The sequence below is a fragment of the Styela clava genome, chromosome 12 (genome assembly GCF_964204865.1).
Source record: "Styela clava chromosome 12, kaStyClav1.hap1.2, whole genome shotgun sequence".
Classification (NCBI taxonomy): domain Eukaryota; kingdom Metazoa; phylum Chordata; class Ascidiacea; order Stolidobranchia; family Styelidae; genus Styela; species Styela clava.
In genome coordinates this window covers 20,359,822-20,387,799 of record NC_135261.1, presented here as the reverse complement: position 1 = coordinate 20,387,799, position 27,978 = coordinate 20,359,822, and the positions used below count along the sequence as shown (strand labels likewise).

The following is a 27,978-nucleotide window of genomic DNA, read 5'->3' as shown; positions in this document are numbered from 1 at the left end:
CCCATATCCGTGGTAAGGATCTACAAGTGTTTAATAACTTACTTATACTTTTTAACAACGTCTTAGCATAACTTAACTAATAATAACAGGGCATGGAAAGGCTGCCTAACTCAACGCAAGATCGAGCAGTAATAACTAAGATTCATCCGCTCGCTAACAGCTGATTCGATTCAATTGTTACGTCATGCAGAAGTCATTGTTCATTGCCGGAAATGTAGAGAATATAGGACAGATCGTAGCACATATTTCTTGTAGTAAAAGCGTCTTTTCCGTAAAACGTGTAACATTTGGAAGTGGGAACAAGTCAATATTTGTTACTGAACTTTTAAGGAACATTTTAAAATCATTTTCAGGTAGTTACCTGATGTGCGCTACGAAACTCACTTTCTAGGCGTTTTTCAGGGCCTCGGCTCGCGGCCTAAACTCCAAGTGCAGTTTTAAGTATTCTGTGGCGTCTGCATCTGCCGCAAAACCATGGCGGTATTCTCATACCATGGCCGCTACGGCCAAACCTATGGCAACTGCCTTTTTAGCTGCCACAAACCAATGACGAGCTGCCGTTACCGCGGCAGCAAATTGAAAACCAATGGCAGGTAAAATTTTGCTGCCCTAACCACGGCAGGTGGGCCGTAAAGACAGGGCGGTCCCTTCTGGTGACAAATATTGGGTAAGTTGGAACGTTTTTCTTATGGATACAGTTTGGGTGGATTTGGGGTTAGGGTTAGGGTTTGAGTAGATATAATTCCTCATGATCAATTAAAATCTGGTACATTAATTTGTGAATATATCGTTAATACTGATTACTGAATACTGAAGAGCGCTATAAAACCATGGCAGGAGCTGCCGCGGTTCGTTCGTGGCAGGAGCTGCCATGAAATGGTAAGAACTGCGCCTCCTAAATGATATTCATTGATTAGTTTAATGGAGGGTATTCATTATCGCCACTGAGCGTCGCCATTTTGTTTTATGTGGACATGCGCTGGAAAGTACTGTCTTCTGCTTCCCCGCGACGTTGTACTGGTTTGGGCTTTTCGATTGCAATAGCGGCTCGTGCGTCTGGTGGTTCCAAATTGCATTGCTGCGTACCGTTGTGTAATGGCGATAGCCGTTACTCACCAGACTTATCGTTCCACTCTTTCCCCAAAAATAAAAAAATTAAGAGAGCGTGGATTCACAGTATTCGTCGCGATCCTGGTAAACATTTTCAAGTAAGTCAGTATATTGTGGCAAATATTTTTTTTCTTCTGGTTTTAATTTTAGTTTTGACCCTGATTTTCTCTTCTCGCTTCTACTTAAGTTATTAGGCTATATCTATGCGGTTGTAGGCCATATGTGAGTGTATATAAGGTGAGCACAGCCCACGACTTTCTTTTGCAGTTTTAGCAACAATTAATTTAACTAATGATTTGGTTTCTACGAAACTAACTACTTATCCTTCTTCTATGCTTTTGTACCGGCGGATCGGTAGGCATATAATGCAAGGATGCTGTAGCAAGAGTAAAGATAACTATCCTAAGTTATTCAAGAGTCTTGCTGTGAGTCTTGGTGTGTAGCAAGATTCTTGAATCACTTAATTGATTTAATTTAACTTCTGCTCTTTTCAAATCTTAGTTAGGGCTCTTCTGATTCTGTAGACTAATCAGTGTTTATTTTGTCAATATCTTCCTGGTGTACTGATTATGGGAATTAAGCTAAACTTGATAACCGATATTATTATTAGGTGGCATACATTAATTCCTTGAAGCCTAGCTTCACTTTAGTTGGTGTTATTTATTCAGTTTGTATCAGCTAGTTTATTTTGACTTATTAAAACAGATTACACCAAGCACGCGAGTTTGTGGCAACCATTTCAGACCCGAAGACATATATGAGACGCCTTCTAGTCGACGCCGTTTGCACCACAACTCAGTTCCATCAAAATTTAGTTGGACAAAGTTAATTGCAGAGAGACCACTGCCAAATAGACTGAGGTAAAACAGAATATATCATTTTTTAAATTAGACTATACCACCATACTAGTATCAAACCAAAATTTAAAATTAACTTATTTGAAAAAATATTTTGACAGACTATAAAAGTCTAGAATATCAGGGTGGTCCAACATTGTCGGCTCCGCGGGCCACAAAATTATTTTTGCATTGTTCGCGGGCCACAATAGTGCCAAGAATAGGTAAACAGTGCAATACAAAATAAACACTTTCATTGTGCAAACACATAGTTATAAGGCATAGCCTGCTCTGGCTAATAGAATCCGTATTCGGTTCTTAGTTTTCTATGATGCCTACATTGTTAGCATATATTCCCGACCAAAAAGATAGAAAGCCAGATACTAATTTAGACTACCAAGCACATCATTCAACTTTGCTAGTTGCCTCACATCTAGCTATAACAATAGTCAATTCAGTGCCATTAGAGATGTAAAAATATTTTTCTGAATAATTTTATTACAAAATGCGATTTTTTGATTTTCTCCGAATGTGATGCGGGCCACAGATAATGGAGCGGCAGGCCACATGTGGCCCGCGGGCCTGGGTTTGGACCACCCTGGTCCAGATTCAACTCATTTGAAAAAAATGACTCAAATCTTTTTGTGAGTACACAAACTTTCAGCAACACTGAAACGTAATTTGGGTACAATATGACTTTTCACCGATATCTGGTTCATCATATATATGAGCCGTCTTATCATCCTTCCTTTCCCCAGGATGAATATGTGATTTCTTTGCTAATGAATTTTATTATATTTGTTCAGAACCACTGATGATGCCACTGTACCAAGCAGTCGGACCAGCAGTCTGAGTTTTAATCACATTAATCCTACTCAAGTGGATCACAACTACTGCATTGTAGTGAAAACAGCTGAAGAAAAACTTGAGCAAGCTTTAAAAGAAATTGAGAATTTAAAAACTCAAGTTTCAAAGCTGTCAATATCTAAATTCGGTATGAAACGTTTCAAGGCGTCAAGCTCCATGATTAAATATTATACTGGCTTTAGTTCCTATTGTTTATTGATTGACTTTTTCCACATATTGTTGGATTGTGCTAACTCTTTAATTATTTTGAGTTCGACCAGTTTAGTTTATCAAATACATTCAGGACATATTTTATTTTGCATATTGATTATTATGAATGTTTTATTGTTGATTAATTTAAATACTGTGTATATAAATCAATTCATTCATTTTACCATTCCATGTCGTTTACTTTCCATTACATAGTGTTTGCCTCAAATGGAGATAGAAGTACTTGCTGCAGTTTATTTATCTATTGAATAGAGTTTGGCCAAATAAGAAATTATTTCAAAGTAAAACCAGTCAAAGATGAAGGAAGAATAGCGACGGTTATCAAAAATCCCACTACCGCTTCCTAATTGGTCCACTTTAGGCCGACGGTGACGCATTATCGCCGGTCAGTTGGGCGGCAACTCCACGTTTCATAGATTGTCATGCCGACCATTTTAGACGTATTTTTGATTCTTTTTTCACGGAACACTTCGAAGACGCTCGCGGAACACTAGTGTTCCGTGGAACATAGTTTGGGAAACGCTGGTCTAGAGCAGCGTTTCCCAACCTTTTTTGGTCGCGGACTTTCTTCTCACCGGCGAAGACCTTCGCGGACTAAAGGTTCGTTTATTGCAACCGTACTCTGTGTGAAGAAGCAATAAAACCAAACACAACAGAATTTTGGCAAATTTCAAAATCGAAAATTCGCCGCAACTACGCGTTCGTTGAAAGAGGCGACCTTTTAGTGTCTAATGGCCTTTTCTGTCGCACAATATTCAATCCCTGACAACGACGAGAATTTAAAGGTCATTCTATTTTAATTTAATTGTGTTTACGGTAACTCGCGGTATCGTCGATGACATGATTAAGAAAGCATTAGCCTACTTCTTTAAAATGTCACGGCAATCTGCGAACATAATAATGTGATAATATATTGCCCGATCAAGATCGATAAGTATGTTGATAGGTATTTGTTTGTTTGTTACTTATCGATCTTGATCGGTAAGTATGTTGATAGGTATTTGTCTGTTTGTTTGTCTGTTAGACACTTTCTATGTTACGCGATATCTCACGAAAGCAAGGTCCAAATTTTGCATGTGCGTTCATCATATCTCGGACCAGAAGCCTATTAATTTTTGATGAATTATGTCGTATAATTAGCGAGTTATTAATTAATTATTTAAATTATTTTTGGACGATCGATAAGTCTTCGGTCGCCGACCGATAATCTCGTTTTTTTGTTTGTCTGCCTGTTTGTCTGTAAGATACACGCGATATCTCACAAAAGCGAGTTTAATCTGCTCCAAATTTTGCATGTGCATTCATCATATCTCGGATCAGAAGCCTATTGATTTTGAATGAATTATGTCGTATAATTAGCGAGGTATTGATTAATTAGTGATGGGACACACGGTGTCACTATGGAGTAAGAGCGGATGAATCGAAACTTCAGTTTCAGTTCTGGGGGATCCCCTAACTTTCGATCGATAAGTCTTCGGTGTCCGACCGACCGATATTCTCGTGTTTAGTTTTGATACATATTTTTTGCGAATTTGGTATCGCCGTTAGAAAAATCCTACTATCTACTATTTCCAGAAAGTACAACTTGATTTAGTACCTATTAAAAATATATTTAAAGTATATTAGTAAATCAAAAATACATATTCATCGCCTTGCTTTATTATTAATTTAACTGTGATCATTTTAATCTGCGGTTGTGTTGACGAAATAAAAGCACTGCTAAATATCATGTCAATCCGTGGACACAATAATACGTGGTAAAGTGCCCGATTATATTTTGTTTTGATTCGTATTTTTGTGAATTCGACAAAGCTGAGCTGTTTGTACAACACTTACGGCGCTCCAGTACTGTACCTATCAATGTGGAGGCAGTACGGCAAAGAATCCTGAGGGCCCTGGTACGTATACTACGGTAGCACCCGAAATTTTGCGATTTGCTATGTCTAAAAAAGCGTTTTTAATCGGTCGCGGACCATCATGAAACAAAACTTACGTGCTCCGTTTTATTTTTAGTATTTTGTATTGCGGCTTTTCAATTTAGAAAATTTGGGCATCGGAAAAAAAAAATTATTCCTCGTTCAAACTCGCGAGAAACACCACTTAGGTGTCTATCGAAGCAAGTGCAGACTCGTGTTTTCGTCGGAAATCCGCTAGTGAGTTTGTGAAACCAATCGTTTCATTAAGCGACGCGCAAGTGACTTGTCGCGTCACTCTTTACCAAATTTTCAAATAGTAAATTGATATTATATATAATAGTTCAATATATGCCCAGCCCCATTCAGTAACCAGTAATTATTGACTCGATTATTGTTATGTTGTAGCAAATGTGCATTGTGTAACCAATGACATTAAACAACATGATGCGCAACTCCGGCATTTTTGGCCGAAGATCGTATTCGATAACACGCTCCAATGCACATACTTGACGAGACGAGAACGAGCGGATGTGTGCTGCTTTCAAGGCATAGCACGAATGGTGTTCGTTCCTGCTTTGACAGTTGTTGTCGATTTTAATGATATTTTGGAAAGTTGAGTTGAAAAGAAATCGGAAAAAGGTAAGATAAATACTATTGTTGTATATCACACCCGGGCATCGCACTGTTAAGTGCATGTGGGAAAGCCAGCTTTTTCAAATACTACAAAGTTATTAATTCAGTACGGTACGTAGTTGCCCATTTGCCGAAATTGCATATTTATCTACCCCTTATGATTCCATATAGTTCATGCATCTCCATTTAGATTTTTCTAACCAATGAGGATATATACGGATTGCTGTAACATACTATTGCTCAATCACTTCTATTTGCGTATTGATTCAAAGGGTTAATAAGTTCACCTAACATTTCACCCATACCAGGTCTATATTGTATAGTATGATCTCTCAAGTATATGAAGCCACGAATGCCTGTAATTTTTGGACTAAACCCCTTCATTAGTTGGTTTATATACCAAATTCAGTAAAACATTTTTTACATTTAACATGAGATATTGGATTTATTAACTTTTCCATTCTAAATCATATAGACCTCTTTAAATATTCTTGACGAAAATTAATAAATATCCTCTTTTTCTTCAGATGTGAATGTTGTGGACAAACCTGTATAAGCATTGTGAGATTCCTGCAGCACAAGAGGCAATAGCAAAAATAGTAAGAATATCAGTCAAGAAATTAAGTCGACATAAAGCAAAACTTTCAACTATTCGTTTAACCTCAATTTCCCATTATTTATTCACAGGACAACTGTAGCAGACGGCGAGATATCAGAAGTCTGGCAAAATATCAGTAACAATGTGATTCCAAGAAATACAATTAGAGTACTCCATGAATGTTTGCAATAGAAGAACAACCTATGGAGGCATGCAAAGACATTTGACCCCCCCGGTAGAGTTGTGTATGGGTCTTATTTGTAAAAAGGCACAAAACACGCCAGACATAATTAAAACAGCTTTGGAAATGTAGATTATGGGTCACTCACTACATCTGTGTTAGAATTAGTTCCATCAAATTTTGGTAGTACTATAGAAGAAATTCAGGGAAGGGTATAATCATGATTCATGATAAAGTACTGTTCAATATTTTGGACAACTTAAATATAGACCAGGGATGTCAAACTCGCGGCCCCAGAGAACTTCCAGTGCGGCCCTCGAACGCTAAACAATAATTGTAATAGTTTTTTGAAAGTTTTTTTTTTATCTAAATGTAAAAGATTTTTCCAATTTTTTAAAGTGAAATTGATTATTTGCGCAAAAAACAATTTACTGAAAGTAGTTTTGGTAAATTATTATTTTTTTCACATTTTGACCCAATTAAGAATTTACACATCAAGCTAGCAAAAGAATACTTGAATAAAACATTTGAGTGGGTAAATTAAACGCAAAGTACATGAAGAAGGTGGCATTTTCGAAGAAAAATGGGATTTACGCTTTCTTGCATTACTGGAATTAATTAAGCATTCTCACAGATCCATATTAACCCATGATCATGTGACCTCGTTAGTTACTATAAGAGTTGGTACTATAAAATCATTTCAGCCTGGCCTTAGTATGCTGGTGACACAAAAAAGATGCCAAACGTCAGGGCAAATGTAATTGAGTAAACATTGAGTTTATACTATAGTATTTTTGTTAATTTTAGGTCCATATATTTAGATTTAAGTCATTCTTAGTGTATGTATTATTCTTTCCTTATCCAAAGCTTGTTCAAAAATGATTTTGATGGTTGTACATAGAATTTTATGATTTTTTTGTGATAAATACAGTACCTTGCAATAATAGTGGAATGCAAATATTAAAATGTAATTGCATTTGAAATTAGAGAAAATAATAGAACTTAATCCAACTGTTTAATTGCATCACAATATATGTCACAAACTAAAACTATCTTTTAAGTATACATTATCAAAAACTGTTTGCGGCCCTTTTTACAATTTCCAAAATGCGATGCGGCATATTGTATGACTTGTATTGTAACTTGTATTTGCTGTGGCGATGTATTATCTCAATGTGTCAAACTTTTAATTAGTGTGCATATTTTGCTTCCAGGTGACATAAATGTATTGTCTTGTTTATTACCTCAGCTTGGAGTATTGACAAGAAAAAGATGCCAGTAAATTACGTAAAAATTTTTTTAACTCTTTGTTATAATCAGAATTCACAATTAATAGGAAATATAAACAGCCAACAATCAATGAGAAATATATGCAAAATTCCTCAGATTAAATTTGTCTTCTAAAATCGGAGGAAGGCAAAAGATATAGGTAGTTTCCATTCACACAAGTCTTTCAAGAAGACTTGCTCGAGCCAAACTAAATGAGCATCATCAGGTGATCGGTAAGGCTGCAAGTTGAAATCAGCCCTGCAACCTCCTGCATAGACGATAATACTAATTAGTGGGCTATGAGCTAAATTTCTAAATTTAGACACAAACATATCTACGAGGCATTATGTACCATCAATGTTACCTACGATAAACTGAATATGTAATATGTCTAATAAATTCACCTACTAAAGCAAGTTCGATGGGTGCAAACTTTGTGTTATGGAATTGTATCACAGCACCGTTAAGAGAAGTATAAACAGTCTTGTTGTTTTGTAAGACACCCACTTTAAATAAAATTTCAATGTTTAAGTACAAACATTAAAACTAGTAACTTTGAACATTGTCATTATCTGCAAAATGTTCCACACAAATCTTTGCCCTATCGCGTTTGTAATCTTCTCTGATAAAATAAAAACGTCTATGATGTCCAGAATTACTCTTTACAGCTAGCTTGTCTGTCATTCCAGCTTTCCAAGTGAGCAAAACTTCTTAGATATAATGATTATTTTCTTTCGTCACAGGCGCAAAAAGGCAGATACTACACGTAAAGAAGGCGCCGAGAAGCAAAAGCGAACGGGAAACGGTCTCGAAAGGCGACGATAACTATGTGCATTGAAGCGTATCATGAAATACAATCTTTCGCGTATAGTCTTATGGAGTGACGTCAGAGTTGCCTATCATGTTGTTTAATGTCATTGGTGTAACTATGGATTATAATGATTACGACTTAATTGAAATGCTGAAAAGATTACTCATGTTCGCCAAAGTCGATTCAACAGATAAATAAACCGCAGCTCGCTATATTGCAACAAATACGTCTATTTCCAATGTTACGTAACATTATGGACCCCCACGTCGGTAGTAGGAAGTAAACGACATAGAAAGATAAAATGAATTTATTGATTAATATACACATCATTTGAAATAAGAAGCAATAAAACCTTTATGATAAATGCAATATGTAAGATAATATTCAATCATATTTTAGTTATGTTTTCGTGGCGCATTTGGTAACTCGCTACGGCGCACTAGTAGCGCACCCAGGGGCGGATTATGCCCCTATGGTGCCCTAAGCACTGAAGACTTTAGTGTCCCCTTATGTGTAAATCGAAATATAAAAACAATAAACCACATAAGTGTATTATGTATTAAAAATAATCACAACCAACAGTGAATAAAACAACTTTCACGAACATTAAGTTTTTTAACTGTCATATATAACAGATATAGTAGGTCGGGGTAAATCGGACACCCGGGGTATGATGGACAGTCAAAATAAAATCCTCCTAATAGCGACACCTCGCGCTTTTTCGTCGCTCAAAACGCATCTCGTAAAAGAGCGACATCATGCGAACAACGACAGAACCAAGATTTTACATTTCAGGCTCGACAACTTACAAGGCGGTGCTTTTTGGGGAAAGGGTGTTTCTGTTGGGACAAAAAAACGTCAAATTATAAAGTCCCATGGTGGCGAAGAATAATTTTAGCCGGAAAATTCTGCGAACTCGGTTCTATTTTGTTTATTTGTTGAAAGTAGTTGCATTAGATCGAATAAATTTTTTAGCAGACTGCCAGTACTCATTTTTGGGTTGGCAGGGTCACTTAAGAAGTAGGGTCGATTCTGAGTGGGGGAGGGAGGAGGATTTTTTTCAATATAGTCTGTTGGGAATGTCAATGGGCCGTCGTCATTGAAACTTATAAATAATTATTTTTTGGTACTAAGTACTCTTTTACAACAAAGATCAGAAGCACACTCATCGCCATATTTATACTGGGTCTCTTAGAAGTTAGGCCCGGCGTAAAATTTCATCTTACCCCGTTCAATTTTTTTTTCCATATGCGTATAAAATACGCCCAAGGTTATGCCAAGAAATTACAAAATAAATACTTCTAGAGGTAGTCCGTGTAAAGAAGATATAATAATTGCAATTGAAAAAGTGCAAACTAAATTTTAAATTTCTAGTTTTCCTAAAACTGTTCAAACCTTTTGTGAAAATTGCCCTGTTATGACCTTTATGGGGTAAACGGACATACTTTTTAATATGCAAGAAAAGTGATCTGTTTAAAAAAAAATTAAGAGACATAATCCTGGGTCATCTAGGCGTTGACCGAAGTCTTATGACCGAAATCTTAGACACCATCAAGTTTATTTTGGTCTGTGTCCGTCTTGCCCACAAAGTGTCTAACTTACCCCGATATTTTTTTAGCTGAAAATCGGGCGTAAATTCCGATTCGTTGCTATGGCAACAATGTGCAAATGTGGCAAGATAGCTGGAGGGTGGGTGCATAAATCAAACGTAGAACGAATGCAGCTGCGACATTATTTGAAGAATTATTCAAAATAACTTATTAGTGGGTCCGACTTCATACGTGTTAAACGTGGTTCTTATGAAGTTTCTGCAAGACAAAGTAGAACGTTGACTTCAGCACGATTTCTCTCGACGATGAGTACAAAAGAATCAGCCGTGATTTTGCAAAAGAATCTTTTCATTGTATATAATCCCTACCGCCGCTAGTTCGGTATTGTTTCTATATTTTTTTTTTCTGAATTTTTCTGAGGAGCAAAACAAAAAGGTTCAAAAGAATATAAAAACGTTAACGCTTCGCAAGCGTTATCTGTTTGATCAGCTACTTAACGTTGGAACAGAGGCATTAGCGAGATATTTCACATATAATATATATATATATGCTGCATTTGACGGCGGTTCTACTTCGTATTTTTCAGTCAACAATGACGCAAAATTTCTTGCAATTACTTGACCAATCCCCAGGTGGTGAAGAGTATTTTTGGTAAAAAATGGATGAAAACCGATTACACGAGTAAATTACTTCGATTCATATACGTACAGCAATCGTACAACATGGAACATATATGTCAGCTACCACAAAAGATATCTTGTAGTAGATCATTTTTATCTAAACTTCGTGCCTTGAGCTTAAGCAGACAGGACGAAGCCGATGAGATGAGCTCGCGTCAAGTAACTCCCCATTTGGGGAGACGTTTTGTGCCTTTTATTCAGTAAAAACCCTCCTCCATGTTCAAGCGTTGGCCATGTGACAGCAGTGACGAACCGAGGAATTGACTTAGCGCCGCGCGATCCATTTTTTTATCTGGGTGCGGAGTCCCAACTTTGACGGAATTGGTTGTTTTTTGACGATAGCATCAGGCCTGCTCACGCTACAAGTAATAAAATTAATCAAATATAACAATTCATCATACAATGAGTGTAATAAAAAAGGTGATCGAGGTAAGCTGAGAGGAAACGTATTTCCTTACCCACAACTAGGAATTTGTTCAAAAATAATTGTTTTAAATCAATTTATATAAATTATTCGATTTTTTTTTGTATTAAATTGGTTAAACTGAAACAAGAAAAATCGATGTAAAAACTTGCTAGGCGCCTTTAATTTGCAATAAACTATTCGACACGCCACAAATTATGACTTGGCCACACACGCCTTTTCAATGCGTCGGCAAACGTGGTACGCAGAGGAAGACGCAATCGATAAGCCATAACGTGAATCACTCTGTGACGGCCAGGAGTCCAAAAAATCTTTCGAACATTGTCACACCTCTCATTGGATTTGAACCAGGACTGAGTATACTATTAGACAAGGTAGGTCAAAGCTCAGGGGCCTCAAACCTCGAGGACATTGACGATCAATTTTGAACTATTGTTCCTTTTTAAATCTTTTTATTCAAATTGTGAAGCCTTTTTTTTCAAATTAATGCCAGTTAAAGCTTTATAGATCTCATATTTAATATTCTGGGTAATAATTATTGTTTCAAAAATTCACTGTTTCAAAGATTAAAAATTGAAATATGGCCGAATAAATGAGATTGTAAAAAACTCTATTCCCTAAACCTTAAAAACAAAGAATTCTAATTTAAACTAATTAGGTTTAGCAACGGTTTAGGCGTAATAATCCCTTTTTTTCATAGGAGAAATGTCAATACATAGACTCGAAGTACTTATCATGAAGTCATAACATATTCGTTGTGACGCCATTGTATCAGAGGGGTCTTATAATATAGGTCAGTGGTTCCTAACCTTTTATGGCTTGTGGCCCCCTTTCGACGGCTTTTTGCACTCGTGCCCCCCCCCCCCCCCCCTGTTCGCCATTCCAAAAAACTAGACGTGTTGAATCTTGCGCTTGGGACTGTCTGGCGAGGTTTTCTTATATTAGGCACCGCCTTTGGTATTGCCTGACGAATGTCACTGTCAACATCAAGACGGTTCCTAGATTTTGTTTTCTCCGACAGAAATCCGATCTTGGCCAATGTTGCTTTCTGAAAAGGGTGAAAAGGGTGGTTTTGGAGTTTAGATGGACGTAATGATCAATTGCTCATCACGTACGAGCAATGCAGGCATTGAGCACATTCTCTCTCATCTCGATTTACTTTTGTAAAGCCAACGTAACCGTCGTTTCATTTTCGTATTTTGGGCATTAGGACTTTAAAGGGGCCTAGCCAGGTGGGTCGTTTTGGTGGTCGAAACTTCCCCTTTTGAAATGTGAAAAAAATTCAAGCATCTTTCTGTATCATACATAGCAATTTTTCGTAGCTTAAAACGCTCTTCAGATCCTCAAGACTAGTGAAAGCACACGTTTTCCGGCGTTCGCCCGGACCCGCTAGCTGTTTCGATCTAACGTAGCAAACAGAAATTTCAGAACCCCTTCACCCCTTTGGAAATTTCTGGCTACGCCCCTGGGACTTTACATTATGGGTTTTGCGTCTATGATACAGCACTGAAGGTTGCCTCGCAGTCTAGCAAACCCGCCCGTCTGTAGGTTAGGCGGCCTACCACATAGCTATTATTATTGGTAGATTTTAAATTCCATTATGATCAAACAATTCACGCATAGAATACACCCTGTGATCGAAAATAACTTATTCGGGTAATGAAACTGCGGTGAACACATGAAAAGGTAAGTATGCAATCAAAGTCGCTTTAATATCAATCATTAGCCTTGTGTCGTGGCCCCCCTTAAACTGCTTCGTGCACCGGCCCCCGATTGAGAACCACTGGAATAGGGCCTAAGCTTACGGTGTCTCATCGTCGTCTAAGACTCTAAACCCATGGGTTGTCGCCAATCTAACTATTACATGTAAAAACCCAAAAGCGATTAAAACATAGCGAGTTTATTCACTTTAAATATATATATATATATCGGCCGTTTACTGCCAATATGATATATCCGCAAACACGCAATATAGGGGAAATATCGGTTGAGCTAATTCTGGGGGAGTGTGACGATGAAGATTCATGCGTCCAGTTTCAACGTGATTCGAAATACCAAAGGATTCAAGTCACAACTGTCGTTTACAATTTTAACGGTACCTATGTAGTCTACGTTATGGTGATTCAAGGTTGCAGGAAAGCAAAAACTTTTGAGGAGGTCTCGCAGTCGGAGAAATCCCAAAAGTGATCGAAATACCGCGAGTTTACTCACTTTAAATTTAAGCCTATTTTGAAATTAATTACCGAAAATTACCGTTGTATTTTCCGTATCTCGATTTTGATTTTGTCAAACTAAACCAGACACCGTGGTTTATCGTTGTGGTGGGCAAGGAAGTACCTTTCCTAACAGTTTTCCTCTGCCACATTTCTTTTGACACTCATTTCATTTACGTCAAATAACAACCAAGTCTGTCTAAGTTGGGATTTCGAGACCTAGTTGAAAATAATGGATTGTGCGCTAAGTCAACTCTGCGTTTTGTTACTACTGTCGCATGGCTCACGTTTGAAAATGGAGGAGTGTTTTTACTGAAATAAAGGCATTAAGTCTCCTCAAATAAGACCTGTCGCGAGCTTAAGGTGCGAGTTGAGATGAGAAGCGTGACTCATCTAACCGGCTTGGTCTTATCTGCAAAAGACAATTCATTCTCCTTATACTGATCACAGCTCACAGGACGCCATTCCCATATTGATATCGTCTTGACGTTTATAGATACAGCATTGGAATTACGTGATTTCAACAATTGGACCACTTTGGCCTACCTTATCAAAAAACTCCCGACTTCGCTGACCCTAGATCAGATTGTTGAAATAGCGGACTCGCGACATAGTGCGATATTTTTAATTTGATGATGTCGCCACACGAAACTTACGAGTGAAAACGAATCAATCCCATGAAGCCCATTTTTAAAACAAATAAAAGAAATAGCCTAGTTCTACGGCCAATACTTGAAACGAAATTTTTGAAAGCAAAAATGCGACAAGGAAAATATTAGGATGAACAAGAACAGTTTAGGAAAACGACTCATAGGTCCATTTGGTGTCCAATAAAAAAGCTTCAGTGTTTATTTTCAATAAAGAAAATTAATATGATACTCGAAGAGAAAGGCGAACATTCTGAAGTCTGAGTCGTCTGATGAACTCGTAATATTTTAATAAACACCATTGAAAATTATGCTATAAAAATTTCTGTGGTGCCCCTCTTTGCTTGGTGCCCTGAGCACATGCTCATATTGTTTAATGGTTAATCCAGCGCTGAGCGCACCCTTTTGGAACCGCTGCATTACACCGTTTTTTTTTTATTAATTTTACCCTCTCATTTTTTGATGTTCCGCGAGGCGAGATAAAAAGCGTAAGTGTTCCGTGGCCGAAAAAGTTTGGGAAACGTTGGTCTACGCACTTTATTTTTGAACATTGGCAGCGGAAAAACTTGCGTTTGATACGTAATAATATGCTTTATCGGGGTTGCCCAGATGTAAAGTACTGTAATCTTCCTGTTGTGAACATACAACTGGTTCGAGGCACTGTTTGGCGGTATTTTAATAAAATTCACTCGACATCAGACGCGATCGACTGCTCGAGACGTGGCGATCGACCGGTCGATCGCGATCGACGTGCTGGCCACCCCTGTTATATATCAAGGTTGCGATCTGTGCAAAGCACATGTTTCGAGAGGACTAGCAAGATGTTGAACAAAATGAATCTGAAAATTCGGCTCTCTCGAAACATGCCCTTTCTACAGATCACAACATTGATTGGAAAATAGCAGGATACTAGAGTGATAGCCACTTCAGGAAAACACTATATCTCTATCATAGTACGCACGAACATCAAAGCGCGCGACATCTGTGGAGATATGAGATTTCAATGGAACATACCAGAATCTAAAGAACATCGACGGGTGCGCTGAAACTTATATCTGCGCAAAGCTATACACACAGCTAAGACAATTTATAAGTTTGAATATTTGCGATGAGCTATATAATATATAGTTATTTTTGCATAATCATCATAGTAGATGAGGTTATAGAAAAATTCCATGATATATATATATATAAATTGGGATCAACTGCAGAACTTGTTTAGATAGTCCCCATAATGCGCTAATTCTCAGATCTATTATCATTTTATCCTCTTTTTTTTTAATTTTCACGCCGTGACAATTTTCCCTTTTTTTTTCTTTTCTCTGCGCTATATATATATACGATAGTGTGCTTTCCATATCATGCCATGGTGGAATTTTCCTGAATAGAAATTCGAAACGTCGGCAAATTACATCGTTGTGCTAACACCGGTTGTGTTTTATTTATCTTCAATATGAATATACCAAGTTGTAATCGTACGGTGAACAACATCCTTTATTATCTTAGCGTACTTCTTCTGGTCGGAGGAAATTCTAGATATAAGCCCTTTTTATATCGTTATACGCATTTGTGTCTTGCGTAGGTTGTGATATCGCACCACACAAACAAACTATTTTTATAGTTTTTTATAAAGTGCTTCCCTGTATATATATATATATATATCAAATTCACCACACACGTTGTAGATACAAGCCTTTAATACAGTTCTATATTTACCCTAATATATAGGGTAGGAAAATCAATAAAATAATATTGATAGAATAGCATAATTTTTATATATATATAGGAAATACCAAAATCTGGTATCAGCAAGGTACAAGCTTAGATTTATTCTTGAAAAAGAGTATAGGAAAATGCAGTAATGGATTTATTTGGTAGATCTTCAAACTCATAACTTATCCCCCCTTATGTAAGCCTGTATTGAAGCTACTATTTCACACCTTCCATTTTGACAGAACTTCGGTGAATCACAATTTACCACACAGATAATAGGAAAAAAACAACGAATGTATGTAGTTTAAATTCAAACTCATGATCTTCAAATTTGTGCCCATAAATATCATGAAAACAGTTTGTCCATAACAGATTATTGACAGAAACGTGTAATTTACTGAAAAACTCCAGGTGTCTGCTAATAAAGAATAATTATCGCTTTGTGATATCGTATCTGATGGTAGATATGTAAATATATTTATATGTAGATTGGAATTTACTTTCTCAATCTACGTTCTCGAAAATATTTCGAGGATCTTCTAATTCGAACTTATAGTAGATTTGAAACAAGTAATATTAATGTGTATATGAGCAGAATCAAAAAGTTATAATTTCTTCAGTCGTCTTCAGTAGAGCTTAACACAATGCTGTAAATGTAAAGGATAAGGCATTAAACATTGACCATTTCAATTTACATCCACACAATCACAAATTATAACTAATAATGAATAATAACAGCTAGAAGAAAACGAATTTGAAATGTGTTTATATCGTTGAATATACATTTCCTGGTGTTTATAAGACAGTACAATTTAAATATAAAACTTACGGAAATTGCACATAGGTCCAACCCATCCAGAATCGCAGGTACATGCTGGATTATTCGCTGCATTGTAAGTTCCTTCAACACACACTGTGCAACAAAATACGTTCATTTGAAAGTTACATTATTGTAAAGTCAACATGACTTATTTGTAAAAGAGTCAATTGAATTACGTTTATATTGTTATATCTATACTGTAAATTTACCAGGCATTGTGTTTGCAAATATAAAGCTGAAATATGGATAATGATTTGATTAGGAATTTATATTGCCTTCACTTCAATGACAAGAGGTGATTAAATTAATTAATATTGTTTCTTGTAAGGTTTTTAAACTTATTATCATCATCGCCATCGTAGCTTTGTTTTGTTTGATGAAAACAATTCGGGTCTAGCAATGAATGGACAGAACATATTAAAAGTACCTCAACCCAATCTTCCACTAAGTTGATATGAACATTGCAGTATATTTGTATCGGACAGACTATATACCGTATTATATTTCCATCCTAAAAGAACTTCAATGAATCTAATATTTTTCCGAATGCTTGATGATATATTTGCACAAATATCTTTTTCACATGCGCATGCCATTCATAATTCAAACTTAGCAAGCAGTTTACTCACTTATATTACACGCATCTCCGGCCCAAGTCGCATCGCAATCACACTCTACCGGACCACTTGTAGGAGATCCGTTGATGCAGTCTACACACGTATAAAGAGCAACTGTTACTAATATTTAACATCAGTAACTATTGGCACAAACAGACACAATTAAGCAAAGTTTCACTCGAAGTAGGCTAAGTTATTCATCGCTATTGTCCGCGAATAAAGAACCAATCGACTCTTTAAAAGTTCATGGACTCTTCAAGTATTGAAACAATCGAATATATACAATCGCAATATTACTTCGTATTATGATTTGTGTGTTGTATTGAAAATGCAGTTATCCCATCTACTGTGTTAGCATTTCTTTCGATAATCTAATTTACATAACGGTTAATGAAGAAAATTTGACCAAAATAAAAAGAGAAACGTGTTGACAATGCACCCAGCGTACAGATGTTTGCTGTTACTTACCGGAAAAATCAAAACCATCGTCTGGTCCTCCACTGATACTGGTGACACCATTACGTGTGCTTCCACTAAATCCTGATTGACCTGGACGTTTATTCACAATTACGTCACCTCCGCCAGCAGCTGGAATAAAACATATGCATATATTTCGTTCATACATTAGAAATGATTTTGTATGATAAATTTGTAAGCTATAAAACGGGTTCTGTGTATTGATTGTGACCGTTGTCACATGATTACTCAGTGCTTTACAATTCATTATGTATTAAATCGTTTGTTTTTGTGAACTACTCGAACAATTTCTATTATTTATTTTTATATTCGCACTTTGTAAAATTGATTTTCTCCAATTTTAGTAATGATCCAAAACAAGATGAGACTCACCGGTTATCTGTCCATCATGAATAGCTGCAAGGCATATTGGTGTTTCGTCATTGTAGATTCCGTCTCCCACGATATCAACCAAGTTCGGGCTGCAGACAGTCGGGCAAGTAAATAAGAAGATTGGATCTGATTGGCTTGACACGGTTTGTAAGCAATCTGGCAGTATTGTAGCTGATAACGAAAAAATGTAAAATTAATAACTACAAAAGCATTATATCATGCGCAACCACCGTTTGTATATCCCTAATGGTGCCTACGTAATGGTTGCAGCATGCATGTTTAGAGCGTGCGCTTCTTTATAGTCCATATTAATATATCTCAAACGTGTTGGATTTTTTCAGACCCGTACATACGTCATAAGTCAAACACCACTCAAAATATATATCTTAATAATGATTTTTTTTACACATAATAGTGGTGAATTACATAGATTTGCTTTTCTGCTTACAACATTCACCAAAGAGTTTTCATGCTGACAAATATAGGTAAAATGCCATTCTACTAATAACCACATTATAGCACACCAATTTAAACGAAACTTACTGCTCTTTTAATAAATAAGACAATTAGTCATAAAAAAAATCGGACATGCAAACAACGCTAGTCCTTACTTGAAAATGTAAACGCAGGGTCATACGTATTTAACGGCACCGGGTCAACTCCATTAGCACTTGTGGCGTCGCCATATGATAAAATCCCTTGTTGTTTCTGAACAACAACAGCACCTACACTTCCAACTGTAAAAATAATTTGTTAACCAGCGTTTGAATAAATTTCCTTCAACAAGATGCAGAATGAAAATATGAAATAGGGGAATATGAGCCATTACTGCTAAAGAGCAGTGAATAACGCGAAAATGTTCTTCAGCTCATAACACTGAGTGATTTGATTCGGGAGTAGCAGTTGCTCTTTCTATAAAACAAACATTGTCAATTTTTGAGAGAAAAATCATCATAAAAAATCATATGTTACGGCCACAGCTTTGCAAAGATTGTAATTATTTATTTTCATAGGCCTACATAGAGAACCCCATGCAGGTAACCTGCCTGTGTAAATTGGATTCTACCGGCCGTTGATTTAAAAATATGAATAAAACATGTAAAATTGAAAAAGATTGGTCTCACTTTATTGCGCAATATTGACTTTATTTGAATATATTTTTTACTTGTTAATGTTCCGTCATAAATTGCAGCAAGACAAATAAGCGATTGAACCGCAAATATTGAAGTTGCATCATCAAAAACAACGTCAGTTAATATGTCAGAGTTTTTTTCGCAGTCAGATGGGCAGTTAAATACAAAAACTTCCTGATCAATATCTTCTGCTGCAACTGCACAATCAGATGGAACCGAACCTAGAAAAAAAGGATTTTCATCTCAATCTTTCTTCAATACTGAGTGATATATACTGATAAATTTTGTTACGACCGAGTGGAGAACCCATTTTTCGTCATCTTTTGTTATATAAAAGATATACTTAATATCCATCACTTTACCACATTATTCCTACCAAGTATAATAATATTGAGGATTTCTAGAGCACAAACGGTGTAAACAGTCGGTTTTGTTCCTTGATCGAACATGAGAATGCATCTCAGTTTTTTATCGTTTATCAAAGGAAATATCAAGCATACAATTTCTATTTCTCGTAATGAAAAAACACTGATGTGTACTAAGATGCCTCAGTTTCAACGAAACTTATTATTTGAACAAAAACTGACATAATTGTGCAAAAAATTTACATTCCGTGTTCAACGATGATTGCAAAAATGCCCACATAAAAGAATGTTTTTATTTGACGAAATCATTCATGAATATAACTACCGTTATTTTGTATATACTTTTCATGAATAATTCCAATGGCAGAAAACGTAGATTTAGCGGGGAGTTTTAGGTTACATTTCGTACATTTGTCGTCAAAGCCAGATTATCATTTTAAAACTGATTTTGGATAATATTATGATATATTTCGAAACGCGAACTTTTTTACTTCAAAAAAAGGCATATTATAACACTTCTGCAGTCAAAAAACGCGCCTCTTGTATCGTATTTCAATATACAAAATATATTAGTTTGATGTATCTCAGAGCAAGGTCTTGATCTGCCTCAAATTAAAATACTGATATAAGATTAGCATGCAACCATCGACGTGCTAGTAGCCTCTTGTTTAGTAAATCGCAATTGACGCAATACTTGAAACTATTCAAACGAATGATGACAAGAGAGCAGTCAGAGGAAAATTAATTTTACGATCCGGCAGTTCGAGTGACAAACTTGTAGGGTAGAAATTTATTCAATGACAAGATTAATTAGGATAAAAACGAGAGCATATCTACTAATAGATAGGTCGGATATTTTTTCGAACAATTGTCAAGTCATAACAACAGCGGTTTGTATTTCGAATGGAAGTTTTGACGAATGGCAGTTTTGACCAATCAAGTTCACTATGTACTTTCAACCAAGTGATTAACCAAATTTGTAATCAATACAAATCACAATCCGTACGATAAAACAGTGCAGTTGATGGTTGCTAGATATCTATAAGCAGGTGAATTTCAATTTCATGTAATTTCTTTTGCGATTTCGAGGCAACCAGACAAAAAATTCGCTCATTCCTCGCATGTCACCAATAAATCTAAACATAATCAAAAATGGAGATAATGAAATTTGGAGTGGGCTGCATATTATTTTGTCTGTGTGCATAATACAAAATTTTTATTTAACCAGAAATGCGTATGTTATGTATGAACAAAAGCATGATTATTTTGTAATCGATTTTTTTAATCCTCCATGATATTTGCTGTTATCAAACAATAGTGAATGAAGCCCTAATAATTTTCTGTGACTTTTGGTGGAGGAATTTGACACATAATTTGATGCTAAAAATACTCCCTATTTTTTCATAAGAGGGATATCCTCAATATTGCTTATTGACGTAGGAACAATATTTCACAAAAAATGCTATAAAAAGTAACATTATTTACCCTCAAACGCGAAGAATATGGTGGTGGATGTTGGTGTAGTGTCAGGGTTTAGCGAAGTAACCCCACCTTGTAGCGCCCCCGTCATTGACGGAGAAGCTGCCGTTTGTTCTCTGAAAACAACTTGTCCTGATACTGTTGAAAATTTCAATATATATTTGAGAATAATTAATTCATTATAAAATATTATTTCTGTAGAAGGTAGCAGCAACTAACATGTAGGGATTTTATAGATATGAAACTCCAATAGCTCACTAAATTGTAATATGCAAAGTGACTTGGGAAGTGAATCACAAAATTTAGCTATATTGGTTGTCAAATTTCTTAATTAGTCAAGGCGTTGTACAAGCATTGCGGTATACAAAACATATATTATTGAAATGTCAACAATCATATTTAGTACGGTATAGCTCACCTAATCAATTTGAATAAAATTTGATGATAAATTATATGCTTAGAACGTACACATACTAAAGAAGAAATATTGAAGGACGTGACGACATTTTTCTACTGTTTTTGACTTACTACATATACATCTGATTTATGGCATGTTATATAAAGGTATTTTTATATTCGGTGTTTCTATACCAAAATTCTATAGGAATCGAAAAATCAAATTCAAGAAATTCTGTGAAAATATCAATCTGAAATCCTGCAAAATATTTATTTCATAGCTACAATATATGAAATTATCAGTATCACCTGTTAGTACAAGAGCGTGTATCGCAGCAGCACAAACCAGAGAATCCGGTTGGAAATGATCAGGCCCACCTACAACATACACAGTTCCGATGTCACAACCTGCGGGGCATTCAAAAGTGGAAACTTGTCCCCCAAAATCCTGGAATCTCTTTTCGCATCCTGCTGGTTGCAAAGCTGTAAAATATATACAATTGTAGTGTAAGAAAACGTGAAGAAATCAACACCTTCCTTTTAAGCAGACTTGGAATCAATCTTACTCAAACCCGAGGCCACAATTTTAGTGATTATTGTGTGACTAAATACGTGCCGGATCGGTAATTGCACTTTTTTAGAACTCATAAAAGAGTGGGCAGGTAATACGGAGCTTTCAGAATCGTTTTGTGTTTTGTTCTCCCACTGACAAACTGCGGAGAGAATAGTTTACATTCATTACTTTTTGCCAAAAAACAGTTTGGGACTTGCTTTTAGCACATCTTACAGAATAACTTGGTAATTTTTGTTAAATTTTGGCCACAAATAATAATGTGATCATATACAATGGGAGATACTTTGCATATACAAAAAATATATATAAATGATTTTGCTCACCATCAGTTGCCAGAGTACATAATGAGATAACCAAAATATCAATTATGAACATTGTTTGTCGATGGAGCCTAATACTTTTCGAATACTTATCAGTCTTTAACCGGAATCCAGCTGAATTCTTTATCAATATTCGATATGAACCGGACCGATGTCTTTTATAGACTCCTCCTACCGCATGCTAGAAAAAAGGCTTTACTGAAAATAACATTTTGTAGTTTCAAGCACGGGCAGAAGGAGAAATTGCGCATGGCCACTAACCATGATACGAAAACGGTCTCATCTCAATGTGTATAAAATATAACAAACTGTTTATCATTGTAGTGATGAAACCTTTGCTTTGCATCCTTCCAATGTTGTGGATACAATGAACGCGGAAATGTCGAGTCATAATCGGTAGACTAGAACCTAATTACGAGAAAACGAAGAATAGATTGTAAGATTGAATTGTAAAGGATATGAGAAATCATTCGTTTCCTTTGCCATTCGTATTCGTGAATGATTCTGTGTGCACAGCATGCAATACTGCAAAAAACTTTCGGTTTTGCAAAACGTTTCCTCGTATTTACTTTCAGGCTGCAGTACATGCCCATATTTTATTTCTAATGCGCGATGCGGTAAGCGAAAATATCTTTGCTTTAATTTCCCCATGACTTCTCACAATTGTGCTAACTTTGTAGTGAATGGATAGTCAAAGCTCTAATAAAAAATTAGACGGTTAAATTTTAATATTTCCTCAATAATAATTGAAATGTAATGTAATAAAGATAAACTTTGGATAGGGCTGAACATTATGTTGTTTGCGTGCATAATTCAAAATACAAAATCTTGATTCAACCAGACATAAGTGTGAGTTAACACTCACTTAACACCTATCAGAAGTAAGTGTTAGGTTATTTATAAACAATAGAAAAATATTTTCTAATCAATTTTTTTAATTTTGTTATAATATTTGTTGTTAACAAAAAAAAGTAAATGGTGGACGAAAATTTTCTTGTGTTTATTGTTGTTGGAGACATTTGACATACAAGTCGATGTCAAGAAACATTTGTATTTTATTCAATGAATATCTTCATTATTTCTTATCCATGTAAGAACAACATTTCACAAAAATGCTATAAAAAATAATTCCCAGTATTTACATCAAAATAAAAGTGCATGGTAGTGATTGATGGCAGGCAGGGTCTATCTGGAATAATAAAGATACCAACCCCCTTGCCTTAAGCCAGACGTTCCGAAACTTTTTTGGGCCGCGGACCCCCGTTTGTGGATTTTATTTTTTACTGACCCTCATTCTATCTATACCTGTTTATGTGCGCAACCAAGGAGGAAGGACAATGTTCCATTTGGATTAAGAACACAACAACACAAACGACATTAATGTGACAGATCAATTTCAGACAAGCAATCTCATAGGCCAAATTAGTTCGACAACGAACTAATTTAATTATGTATACTTGTATTGTATCTATCCGTGAAGACTACACAGGGGTCCGCATCGATAATAAGAGTCTGAAATATGTACATGTAACGTATATCCACTGTTATATGGTCATCAATCGTACCCAAAACCAAGTCCATAATGTTATGGATCATTGTGTTAGTTAGCTTGGTATTTGCTAAACACATCTACTGACTAGATTTTCTAACTTTTGGCCACAATTAATAGTGTGATTTTAACCATGAGAGAGTAAATGATATCCATGTTGTGTGGGCCATTCATTATGTTTTTCAAACTACATAATGACTTTTTCTAATGTCAAGGTGAACGCTGTTTTTGAGCGTTATTCAGCCATACTGGGAACGGTATCCAGAGAGTCGAAACGAGTCGTTGCCATGCAATCGAAAATAGTATAACACAAATTGGAAATATTGCTGTTATTGCTGAGACAAAAACTGATATTTCGTTCATGTAATAAACGAATCGCTTTCAAATTTTTCTTTGGTAGAAATTTGTGTGTTTCTGACATAAAAAAAAAATTGTATCTTACTATTGTGGCTGGGTACCCTGAAGTCTATTTTTAGTCCAAATCTGAGTAAATTATGCCTCCGGGGTTATTTGAAATGAAAAATTTGTTGCAACAACTAAAGCACTTTAAATATTCGTTTGATCTGTAACTTCTTTGAGGTAATTTCGCGATTTATTAGTGTTTAGTTAAATTATCCTTATCAATTCAATATAATCGAGTCAGCCCACTTGTATGATGTTACTGGAGGACAACACCCAAAACAGACAAAGCGCGAAAAAAGATTTCCTGAAAACACGACTGCTTGTTAATAATCATATCAATGAGCCTTGTTTACTTGATAATTCAAAACCAAACGGTTAAACACACGGAAAATTAACTTTCTTCGATAAACTTGGATTTATACGTTTTGTTACGTCATAATTATTTTAACATCACAACAGACTAATAATTAGTACAGACTTGACGTGTAATGCAGGTATGAGAAATAATTGAAAGTTTTTTCGCCAATGATGTTTTTATTAGCAATTGTTTCGAGCTTTGAGGATTAGCCAAATAAAAAGTTCATTTTCTCAGAAAAAAAAAAAATTGCCAGTGGTGGGACGACGCGCTTAAGACCTGGCCGCCGACGTAAAAATGCAATAGGCTGTTGCCTTGCTAGTCGGTGAATAATTTTAATACTGCTCTAGACTGCAGTGGTTTCCAAAGTTGGCAATATTCTCCAGGGACGATAGAGATGAATCAAGGAGCGAATTGTGAATTCTCGAAAAGTCGAATATGATTCAAATCCTTATTTGACAAGTTTTCTCTGGACATGTGAATAAAGAATTTTTTCTAGTTCGGAAATTGGGTAAAAACTTGCTATTATGCGATCACCTGAGATGTGTATTACCGATACAGACTTGAAAAGTACGAATGGGCAAAAGCGATTCAATTCACATAAAAGATCGGCCAGATATCGCAATATTATCACTTAGTAAAATGGGTCACAACGCCAGACAATGTCGTAAGCATTTTCTATATCTAGAAACACGGCTAGAACAGATCTTTTATTTGCCAAAGCTTTATATGGAAATCACCATATATCCGCAGAATATTGTCGGTTGTTGAGCGAGGATGTCTAAATCCAGATTGTTTCGTCGTTATCAAACTGAACTTTTCAAAATACCATTTGATACTTCCATTGCAGTGGTTCATCCAATTATTCCTGTTATTCTGTTTAATGTGTGCTTGATCGCAAAAAGTGAAAACACTGAATAATACTTATCGACTTATTACAAAGTTACAGTTGTCAAAAACTACAAAGCATCGGAAAAAAGTAAATAATAGATACGAATTCAAACGAAGCGGATGTAGATGTAAAGTGTGATCAACGTACGGACAATACCAGAAATACCTTGGTTGAATAAAAAAAACATAGATTATACAGACCCTGTTGCAGAGACCTATTTTAATGAATTTGTGCAGATGAGTGAGTCAATTTATTTGGATAGGGTTGGTAATGTGTCGTACATATACAGCCAAGAATATGCATATACCGCCAACGCATTTACATATACTGTACAGCCAACCAAATATTCATATACTGCCAAAGTCATATGCATACACAGCGAACCTAATATATGAATACATTTGGGTGATATACAAATATTGCCAATGCATTTCATGTGCATTCAATGTATGTATACACTGTGTATGCGGTTGCCTCCACAAGTTACATGCACATTACGATAGATAAAAATCTGCTGCTCCAGGCCGATAAGAAGTTTCAATGTTATAAATCATAATGATCCACAACAGCTAATTGCTCATATAATTAGTGCTTCAATACGCGTACTCCGTAAGAGCTATTGATTGAAAAAGGAATATTTACTTCTAGTAAATTACAAGTAATTGCAAAATAGACGTATAAAATTGCCCCGGAATGACAAAAGTACCCCGGAATGACAAAATTGAAGTCAATGTAATATTTATATTAAGAGGCAACATTCGTGAGGAAACATTTATTGGCATGAGTATATATATATATTATGAAATCTTGTAATCGCTTGATGAAATGTCATAGTCCAGGAAATGATTAGGATAAAAAAAAACTTGATTTAATAAACTACCTCAGGTATCGTTCAACATATTTTAACATATTTGTTTACGTTGGACGGTTGCTTGAAATTGGAGGTCTTCTTTGAGTGCCATGGAAAGGGGTTTGGTTGAAAAAAATTGAGTCATAGTTTTCTTCCTGTTTCATGCTTAATGAATCGATATAGGGTCAGACCGTCACTGTTAATTCTGCGGTAACCACTAACTTAAATATTTATATACATATCTATAGCTGGCGCTATATGTACATGAATTGGTGGTATATGCATATTGTTGACTGTATATGTATATCACGTTACCGATACCAGACGTTCAGACGTCTAATTAATAGGAAATGAATACCAGAAATAGTTTGAATTGAAAAGGATATATTAAATCATTTCTTTCTTCTGCGAATGCGAATTATCATAAATAATTCCTCGATTATGGCGTGAAATACTTGGAAACGACGCCACCGACGTCAGCTTTATGTCTCTCCACATTTTTCTGGGACATGTGATTATAGATTCGATCGTGTATGTGGCCGTGATAAAGGATGGTAACACTGTATAATTGGCTTATTACAGCAAATATTCAAAACTAAAAATCGGACGAAAAGTTGAAAATGATACACACTGGTGCAATTTAGTGAACATGGACAAGAAGACGTCTATTTTTTTCATTTCTTTGTGGGCCGAACCTGGAGGTACTGAAATACCAAGACAACCCGTGGGACTGGTGCGGCAAGCCACAAAGCCAAACCCTGAGTTTCAAAAATCAAATTAATACAAGAGTGGGGGAGTACCCCACATTTCATGTATTAATCTGAAAAGAACAGATACTACACTTGATCTTAGCCAAATCATGTCTGTCTGAGAAACAAACTGGCGTTACCATCTAGTGGATTTTACGGAGACATATGAATATCGTGTCATTGTTTATTGCGGAAATTTGATACATTTTAACCTATTTGTTACTGATCATATCACGCTTCCATATCATTATGTAGTAAAAACATCAAAATCCATTGTATTCATAAATTACTTAACATTAGAAGGTAACAATTGGGAGAGCCAATATTAAACAATTATTACCGACCCAATGTGAGATACTTTAACAGTATGAATTTAACAGTATTTTTAGGCATTGTCAGCTACGATCAAACAAAAAAATGTTTATGATGAATTGTCTTTTGGAGGAAAGCTATAACGATTCATTACATCCTTACAATTCAACCTTAGAAATATTTCCACGCTCCGTTTGTTATTTGTTAGAATCGCATCTGCTGCTTATGACTAGACGTTTCCTCTTCCAATATTCTAATTTCCAACATTGCAAGACGGAAACAAGGTTTTAGTTCCGAAATGCCAATCAGCAATTCTTGTACCATTTCATGTATTCCGGTTACAAAAGAGCAAAAATTAATCTGTGTCCTAGAGGCATATGGTCAGCTTTCGTCGCGTTTAAGTTAGACCTACAGCGTTTGTCTGTAACCTCCAACGAACCAACACTTGGCATGATTCCCAAATGTTTCGTTGTATTTCCAAACCACTCAATGGCTTCTTCACACACAAAACTTTTTGTTAGGTGGAGTGAATATTAGCTTGTAACTGGTGCAATGACCTAACTATGAGTATAGTGTAATATTTCGAGATTTAATCTGTGGTTAACAATAAAAATCTCAAAAGCCCAATCTCAAATACTGAAATACACTATCCAACCGT

At 35.8% G+C, this 27,978-nt stretch overlaps 1 protein-coding gene, 2 long non-coding RNA genes and 1 other non-coding gene across 4 annotated transcripts; 2 read left to right on the top strand and 2 right to left on the bottom strand.

Moving 5' to 3' along the window:
- The first annotated feature begins 48 nt into the window (after window positions 1-48).
- LOC120325368 (uncharacterized) lies at window positions 49-3,675 on the top strand. Its single transcript, XR_013479647.1, has 3 exons — window positions 49-1,208; window positions 1,816-1,970; window positions 2,753-3,675. It is a non-coding gene; the product is annotated as an uncharacterized LOC120325368 (long non-coding RNA).
- A 1,682-nt stretch (window positions 3,676-5,357) lies between these two features.
- Window positions 5,358-8,535, top strand: LOC144430776 (uncharacterized). Its single transcript, XR_013479714.1, has 3 exons — window positions 5,358-5,578; window positions 6,100-6,171; window positions 6,260-8,535. It is a non-coding gene; the product is annotated as an uncharacterized LOC144430776 (long non-coding RNA).
- A 7,089-nt stretch (window positions 8,536-15,624) lies between these two features.
- Window positions 15,625-22,444, bottom strand: LOC120327205 (uncharacterized). Its single transcript, XM_078118573.1, has 10 exons — window positions 22,215-22,444; window positions 21,627-21,800; window positions 20,928-21,059; window positions 19,110-19,298; window positions 18,556-18,681; window positions 17,945-18,115; window positions 17,564-17,683; window positions 17,108-17,188; window positions 16,488-16,571; window positions 15,625-16,305 (listed from the first exon to the last, which is right to left on the bottom strand). Exons 1-10 carry the CDS (start codon window positions 22,264-22,266, stop codon window positions 16,295-16,297), a joined length of 1,140 nt encoding a protein of 379 aa, XP_077974699.1. The 5' UTR covers window positions 22,267-22,444; the 3' UTR covers window positions 15,625-16,294.
- Window positions 22,445-26,938: 4,494 nt separating this feature from the next.
- On the bottom strand, window positions 26,939-27,138 carry LOC144430855 (U2 spliceosomal RNA). Its single transcript, XR_013479770.1, has one exon. It is a non-coding gene; the product is annotated as a U2 spliceosomal RNA (small nuclear RNA).
- Window positions 27,139-27,978: the final 840 nt, after the last annotated feature.

Excerpts from the sequence above, each read along its gene's own strand:
- LOC120327205 (XM_078118573.1), bottom strand. The coding sequence starts at position 22,266 with ATGTTCATAATTGATATTTTGGTTATCTCATTATGTACTCTGGCAACT. Across the intron at positions 21,060-21,626 it reads ACACGCTCTTGTACTAACAG|TATCAGGACAAGTTGTTTTC; the intron begins GTGATACTGATA and ends AATTTTCAACAG. Across the intron at positions 18,116-18,555 it reads CCCTGCGTTTACATTTTCAA|CTACAATACTGCCAGATTGC; the intron begins GTAAGGACTAGC and ends TTTCGTTATCAG.